General features: G+C 41.7%; 1 protein-coding gene across 4 annotated transcripts in view; it reads left to right on the top strand.

The window, feature by feature from the left end:
* The window catches only part of MRRF (mitochondrial ribosome recycling factor), a 54,965-nt gene that overhangs the window by 20,094 nt on the left and 26,382 nt on the right, over positions 1 to 8,489 (top strand). For all 4 annotated transcript variants that reach the window (XM_007123603.3, XM_028493554.2, XM_007123604.4 and 1 more), the window contains one exon: positions 3,405 to 3,496. In XM_007123603.3, the coding sequence (XP_007123665.1) occupies positions 3,405 to 3,496 (92 nt within the window). The remainder of the gene's footprint in view (positions 1 to 3,404; positions 3,497 to 8,489) is intronic.

Here is an 8,489-nt window from a genome sequence, read left to right as displayed (position 1 = left end):
TGTTTTTTTGATATTGAGCTGCATGAGCTGCTTGTAAATTTTGGAGATTAATCCTTTGTCAGTTGCTTCATTTGCAAATATTTTCTCCCATTCTGAGGGTTGTCTTTCCGTCCTGTTTATGGTTTCCTTTGCTGTACAAAAACCTTTACAGATACTCTTTAAAATTAAAGTTTATTCCATTTTATAGATGAGGGAACTGAGGCTCAGAGAAGTAGAATCTCTTCTGCAGGTTCACGCTGTTGTGGTAGAGCCAAGATTTGAGCATGGGTCTGTTGGACTCTAAAGGCTGTGCTCCTTTCACCATCCATTCGTTTATTCCACAGATATTTTTTGAGTCCCTGCAAGTCAGCTGTTGACTGGAACCCAGATTGTCAAGGATTTGTTCACTTGTCTACAAAAGTTTCATCGTCTTTTGTCCTGTAGCACAGACATGCACATAGACGCGAATGAGTTAGATTTATTAGTTTAAGAACAGCAATAGCAGACATTGCTAACTGATCGCAGCACGCTTGCCTGCCTGACCCCAGGTGGGGTCTGTGATCTTTCTCAACCCAGTACTCCAAGCCGCTGCAACCAGTGAGTCAGTGTTATCACTGGAGAGCAGCCTACTGGTGGGCATCCCTTCAGTGAGGGGATAAAAGCTAAGAGAGGGAAATGCGATAGAAGTATATGCCTTTTTGTCTGAACCACGAGTAGTTCAGAAGTCATGTTGGGAAAATGACTCTAATTCCCTGGGTTTCTGTATCCTTCCATATCAAACTAAAATATACATGTTTAGAGTATTTTAGAACTACCTCTTTTAGTAGATTTCTTTGCAAATGAAACCTCTCTTGGTTCACATTTTTTCTGCATGTGAAAGGACACAGAACATGTATAAAATAGTATGAAATAAGGGTTTTTTTTGTGTGTGGGGGGGTTATAAACATGAAGTAAAAGTAAGGAGATGAGTTTTTCTAGCAGGTCTGAGTCAGTGCGTTAATATACTTACTCAACAAGCTTTTACTGAGCACTTACCACACACTAGGACCTGAGCCTTGGACTGGGAATATGTAAATACTGAGACATAGTTCCTGCCCAGCTTGGAAGCAGCAGTGGGTACTCCCTTGCTTACTTGGGAAGGCTGTGTGGCAACACTTGGGTCAGAGTGTGAAAGGAGGGTGGTGGTGGTAGGATGATCCAGCTGAGTTATCAGTCAGTGAGAAGCTTCGGAAAAGGAAGGTTAGGAGACTTGAAATCAGGCCGCTCCTTCAGAGTGGTCATTCTCCTTTTATTGTTAACTTTAGAAATCTGTGTTTCATTTTATTATGGAAGATGGCAGTTTTCTTGCAGAGGAAAATTTCATTTCTTCATCCAGCTCTTTTATTTACCTTGGCCATACCCTTTATACACCAGACCTAGTTCCAAATTCTTTTTGGCTATTAGAAAAAAATCAAATTCCCTGTGCCACAATTACTGAATACATTGAGCTAGGGGATCTGGAAGGTAACAGAGACAAAGTAACATCACTGAATGGAGAGTTGAGGAGTGAAGTCTCCTCTTAACTCTTCCGGTAACTGGAAGCATGATGGGCGAGGTCTTCACTCCCTTGCTGTTGGTTTTCAGGGACTGTATCTCTGTAGGAGGGATGTGACCTTTACCAGCAGGTCTCTGCATTCGTAAGGAAGGGACTGTACCTGGTTATGTCCAAGGTCCCTTCCAGCTCCAGTAGTCTATGGTCAGAGGTGCATCTTAAGAATTTACAGTTTTAAGCAGTGGACACACTGTTAAATTCTGTAGCCCCAGGGGATGATTTGTCTGCATGTGGAAGGCCGGTTTGTCTTTTTGACCTTATGATAACATGTCACGTCCCTGTAGAATTCAGGTCATTTAAAAATGAAATGGATGAGGTTTTTAGGCACTCCCTTAAAAAACAAAACAAAACCTGGAAAAGTAAAATAGGTGTGCAACAAACCCCATTTATTTAAACCAGAAAGTCTAGGGAGGAGCTCAAGGCTGGGAATTGGCTCTGTGAATCCAAGCAATGTGGATTGGCTCTGGTCAAACCTAAAATTCTTTTGAAAATGTCAGAGGCCTTGTTTTCATGAATTCCACATTGTCATGCCAGTGAAATTATCCGTCTTCCACACTGCTTTCTTTTATGCTTTAGGATTGCAAGCCAGGTGTGGTTATAATGTTGCTTGAGGTGAGATGAGGCACTTGGGGAAATCAGTGTACCAGTGTGCCACCTGGCACGTTAGAGAGCAAGGCTGTGTCAGAAGGGACACTGGAGGATGTCAGGACAGCAATGCATCAGGGAATAATATTCAGTATTCTGAAATAAGCCATAAATGGAAAAGAATATGAAAAAGAATATGTATAACTGAATTACTTTGCTGTACAGCAGAAGTTAACACAACATTGTAAAACAACTATACTTCAATAAAATAAATTTTTTTTTAAAAAGGGAAAAAAAAGAGGGACTTCCCTGGCAGTGCAGTGGTTAAGACTCTGCGCTTCCACTGCAGGGGGCATGGGTTTGATCCCTGTTCGGAGAACTGAGATCCTGCATCCCGTATGCCTCGAGGTGCGGTCACAAAAAAAAAAAAAAAAAGACAGCAGTGCATCAGCTAAGTGATGATATCAGCTCGTTGTTATTTGGGGGTTTTGTGCGTTCTTCATTTATTGAATACGTTTATATAATAGCTCCCCTTGCCTGGGTGTTACAGGCACCCAGGCACAGAACAAGATGCTCGGCTCATGTTACCTCATTTAATCCTCTTTGAGGTACAGTACCGCAGGGTCTCAGATTACAACATGGAGGCTCAGAGAAGTCAAGCTTGTTGGCCAGGGTCACTTGGTTAGCAGAGCTGGGATTTGAGCTGAGATCTTTCACCCTACCTCTCTTGGTGCACACACCAGCAGAGATTCATTGCTCACGCCAAGACATGAGTGAGGTTGGTGTGAGCATAGATGCGAATGAGTTAAATTTATTTACTCATTTCAAATCGGCACGGGTATATTTTGAGTGTAAAATGTCAACTGGAATTTTTAATGTATAAAATCTTTCAGCTGTCTTTACACCAGTCTTTGCACAGATCAGCCCTCCTCCCTTGAGGATTTATTGTGGTTTTGATTTGTGTTGCCTCAAACCATTGAAATCTTTTCAAAGAAGCAGAGCTGTTTTCTTTTTCTTTTTTCTTTCTCTTTGCTTTTTCCCTCCTGCAGTACACTAGTACCAGGAGTGGACATAGTTTGCTATTCAGCTTGATCAAAGCACTCTACACCAATGTAACTTCCTGATCTTACTGGTAACAGAACTAAATGTTTCCATGTTCTGCCAAGATGGGTTGCCAGTTATCGATGGAGGGCTTGCATCTGGTAATAATTATTTACTAATTCTGTTTACCTTTTGATCTGGTTTTCAGTGTACAGCTGCAGCTATCAAGGCTATAAGAGAAAGTGGAATGAATCTGAACCCAGAAGTGGAAGAGACGCTAATTCGGGTACCCATTCCCAAGTACGTCTGGCTGAAATTCACATATTTTGACGTAATGGGGCAGTTGTCTTTGGAAGGAAACCAACACTCCATGATCCTGTTAGACTGATAGTGTACTTTACCTGTACGTCTCATCCTGGCAGACTCCAGCATCTTTTGAGATCCAGTTTACTTATTCAGATGCAGCATCTGACAAAGGTCTTGTCCTCATGTATTTTACATTCTGATTGGGAAGATAGGACACATAAATAGAGAAAGTCATTCCAAGTAATGAAATGCTATGAGGAAAGAAAAGGCAATGTGATCCAGTAGAGAGTTGCCTTGATGAGAGTGATGGTGGCAAGGACAGCTTTAGCTGGGGAGGACTCTAAGGGAAGTCACATTTTTACTGACAGTTGAATGATGAGGAAGAGCCAGCCTAGGGGAAGAGCTTTCCAGGAAGAGTGAACAGATAGCCCAAAGGCCCGGAGTCCGAAAGATCTCGACACTTGTAATCTCTAACCCAAGTTCCTTGAAGAGTCACTTTCCCATTAATCCTCACTTGTTGAAGAATTTTAGGCATAAGAACAGAATATTGTTAATTATGTAAATATATAGAACTTAGAGTTTCAAATGCATAAAATGTATGTTTATTTTTAAGTTAAAAAAGAAATGATAAGACCTTGGTAGATTTGATGAAGAGAAGGCCATTGTGTCTGAAACTCAGTGAGGGAGGGAAAGAGTGGGGCTGGGGGTGATGGGCTAGTGAGAGGACAATGCTTCAGGCGTTACAGGCCGTGGTGAGGAGTGTGGGCTGTGCTCTCATTGTAGTGGGAAGCCATTGGAAGCACTTAAGCAGAGGAGTGATATGATCTGATGTTGACTTTTCGGCGGTCTCTCTGGCTGCCATTTAACAAGTGGAATGTAGGGAGACAGGGCAGACGCAGGGAGCATAGTCGGGAGGCCACTGCAGTAGTCCAGGTGAGATATAAATCTTCTCCGATTCCATCGCAGGCAGAATCAGTTTCTCCTTCTGTAATCTCATTTCTTAGTTGTTTCTAAACCCCTGTTCCTACACAGTGCCTCACATCTAGCAAGTCCCAACATTCATTCAGTCACTCAACAAATATTTATTAAGCACTAACTACATGCCAGGCCCTTTCCTAGTTGTTGAGATAGGGCAGTAAACAAACAACAAGAAGTCCCCATCCTCCCAGGGCTTTCTTTACTGTCAAGTAGGCACAGTAAAAAGAAAAACAAATAAATACGTAATGTAATGTCAGGTGATGATAAGGACTATGAAGAAAAATAAGCAGGCTAAGGGGATAGAGAGAGTTGGGGGTTTTATTGTAGGCAGGAAGGTTCAGGAAGGAAGTGACGTTGGAGCAGAGACCTAAGTGAAATGAATGAATGAAGCTTCCAAATAACTAGAAGAGAAGTGGCGTGTGATACTTGTTGAGTCATTGTGTCCCGCACATCATCCTGTATTCCTTTATATAGATTGCCTCCTTTGTCATGCAATCTCTGTAAAGTAGGTTTTTCCCCAGGTGTGGAAATTTAGGCTCAGAGAGGTAAAGTAATATCTCTGAGGTCACACAGCTTATGCAGAAGCTGAGACCTAAACCCAGGTTTAGTTGATTCTAACACCTCATGATGTACCCATGCTAGCAACAAGAATTAATACCAACACTGAGAGTCCAGGAACTTTCCCACTGAACTTGTTTCTTGCTTTCTGGCCAGAAAATGGCCTCCTTATTCCATTGTGTACTCGGTACTCTGTAAGTCAGAATTAACCCTCTGCTTTGAAATCACGTTAATTGGGAGCAATGTAACCTAGTGTTTAAGAAGCAAATAAACCTGAGTTCAAGTCCAGTACCTGTTTGCTTGGTTAGTTCATCGATTCGCTTAGCAAATTTTCTACAAATGTGTAATGTTCCAGCCTCTGTGCTGGGTGCTGGGGATGTATGTGGACCTGATGTTTGCCTTTGTGGAATTCAAGGCTGTGTCGGGCCCCTTGTTTATATTACCGGCAGCTTACTTGTGGAATTTACTCTTACCCATAGTTTATAGATGAAAAAGCTGAAATTCAGAGAAGTTAAGAGACTTGCTGAAGATCACATGGCCAGTGAGTAGCAGTCAGGATTTGAATCCTGAGTTTTTCTGTTACCATAGTCCAGGCTCTTTCTCCTGCACTCTCTATATAGATGGGTAATTCTGGAAAGTGCCAAGTGTACTCATGGACATCAGAAGCGAGACTTGCAAGTGGAATGGATAGTAGTCAGCAGCTTTATTTTTTCGTTCTTGCTCTGCTGTCTGTGAAATCTTGGAAAAGCCACTTAAGCTCCCTGAGCCTCGGGTTCCTGGTGCACAGGATGGAGGGGTTGTTCTCAGTGGTGTGCCAGGTCCCTTCTGGAGCTCCAGAATGCTGTGATGCTGTGAATTTATGCCACTAAATGCTCGTTGCTGACTTGGATTCTTCTTAGAGTGGCCCGTTGTAGATCATATGATTCTTTCAAAGAGCTCGTTGGTATAATGTGCACCTCTGCAGCCCCACGCGAGCTAGTGATTGCCCTTGTGCATTGTATATAAGTTTGAAAGATCAGTGAGTTTAACTTGAATTTCCAAAGACATGGGGATCTGTTACATTATATATATCTGTTACATTATATTTTGCATTATTTTATGTTGGTTAATGGGTGTAATCCAAGAGAAAGTTGACGGACCAAAACCGTCTGCTCCTGCAAACCTCATTTTTTATATACTTTCTTCCCTTTGACAAGGTGGTAAGGTCATGAGGCCCCTCACTGAATTATACATTTGGTAGTTTTCCAGATAAAAAATGAATGATCTGTTCTTTATTATGGAGGCTCTGTCATGTGAGAGGATAAAGGCTGATTTAGAAGTAAAAGGGACCAAGGTTTTTATTTGGTTTTGGCAGTGACTTCCATATGACTCTGGGCATGTCACCCTAACAGCTTGCTGCCTTCTAGCTCCTTATTTGTAAAATAAATGAAATAATACATAATGATAGCTAGAGCTTTGGTGAGATTAGCAGAGAAAATAGATTAAGTAGCGTGATCTCCTTAGAGGAAAGAAGCTATATAAATGTAATATACTAATATTATTTCAGTAGACATAAATTTTTCCATATATACATAATTTTACTTTAGGAGAAAAAGAGTGAGGAAGGGGACTGATATGTTGAGTACCTACTATGTGCCAGGAACTGTTAGGTGCTTGACATATACAGGAAAAGTGGAAAAGTCTAATGGTTAAATTTGTGCCTTGGTATCACAAAAGCATGAAATTGAGTTCTGACTCTTCTGCTTTTTAGCTGTGTGACAATGGCAACTGTCTCTACCTCTCTGAATCTCAGAGAGCTCTTCTGTAAAATATTTATGGGACTGGCTTTATATAGTTATTGGGAGATTTCAGTGAGATAATGTGCACAAAGCTTTTAATGTTTAGCAAGCACCCAGTTAATGCTAGCAAATTCATTCCTTTTCATAAATAGATAGGCGCATCCCTCCCTTCAAAGGATGGGGAAACTGAGATTCCAAGAGGTGAGGCATTGGCTCCAGGTCACACAGTTGGTAATTGGCAAAGCTGCAAGGAGGAAAATAACACACTAAAGCTTATGTTAGGAGTTTGGGAGGTGGGAGGGAATCAGAAGCATAAATTCCCATGATCGGTTTCTGATGCTAAAATTTCAAGTTTAGTTCTATAAAAATTTACCTTTCCTGGTTGATTGTGATTCTTCCTCTGCCTAATGGTAGTCTGCAAGTTTGCTTTTTTGCCTTCACTCTGGATGATGCCCAGAGCTAAGTTGTATTTTCAGTTGCAACAGATCTCAGCTGGTACCTCACCCTCATCACACTCCTCTGATTCTTATATTCTTATTTAAATGAGTCTACTGAGTACGTGACTCTTCCTATAATCTGCCTCTGATCATTTTGGGAAGTAGGAGGAGAATAAATCCTAAAGCCATAACAGGTCAAACTTGGAGCCTGGGTGGTGCATATCACCAAGCATTCTTTTCAAAGCCTTTGCGAATCCAGCTGTGTGTGTGGCTGTGTGCAAGTTTTTCTCCTGGCTGTCCTCAGTAAAATGACATTGGACCTAACAGGCTCTGGGTTACATTCGTCCGCAGTGACAGTGTGTATAGCTTTTGTTTTCTTCTCTGGCCAGTGTTCTTCCATTTAGAGCAGTCCGTCACCTGGACGGATTCTTTGAACATTCCTGTTAATCAAGATTCACTGAAATAGTTTCTTCTATTTTTCTTTCTTATTTATGTAATCAAGTTCTGGGTCCTTTTTATAAACCACCTGCACTATAGGTGTAATGCCTGGAGGTACTGTGCTGAATGCTTGAGGGTTTCTCCCTGAATTCTCACACCACCGCTCTGAGGTTGGGAGACTGCTCTTACGCCCACTTGCCTGATGGAAGACCTGAAGCTCCCAGGAGTCAGTGCCCGCTGTCATAGGGCTACCAAGGGGCAGAAGCACGATGGAACTCACGTCTTATTTACTGCCTTTTTCCCTGTTCTTTTCTCCGGATAGCAGCTTTTTCTGGTATATCAGTCTTCCACTTCTTAATCAGGGACCCTGAAACGTTCTGAGCAGTTTATTTTGATCAGAGGCCCCACCCCATTCACATCTTCATTATGCTCCCAAACAAACAGACAAATACTCCCTTACTTACTGTTTTACCAAATATTGATGAGAAAACCACACAAAGTAGAACGAGGGTGCTTTGGTTTGAGAGCACTGAGTTCATGTCTGGCTTTAAAGAAAGCTGTAAGGGAATCATGAATTCACCGAAGAAATGAAAGTGCTTATGATTGACTCATTCGCCCGCGAAGTTGCATCCTTCCTGGATTGTCCTCCTCTTTCATTATTTCTTGTCAGTGTCTGTGTTGGTTTTACTTTAAGTAGGATTAAATAAAAAAGTACCTCCATCCTATTCTCCATAGGGCATTACTTTTAGCACCGTGATTTTCCAGATTTTTTTCTGTGCAACTTCAGACGTGTAAATC

The sequence above is a fragment of the Physeter macrocephalus genome, chromosome 9 (assembly GCF_002837175.3).
Source record: "Physeter macrocephalus isolate SW-GA chromosome 9, ASM283717v5, whole genome shotgun sequence".
In the NCBI taxonomy this organism is placed as follows: Eukaryota; Metazoa; Chordata; class Mammalia; order Artiodactyla; family Physeteridae; genus Physeter; species Physeter macrocephalus.
The sequence above is the reverse complement of the archived record's forward strand: the minus strand, read 5'-3'. Positions and strand labels throughout refer to the sequence as shown.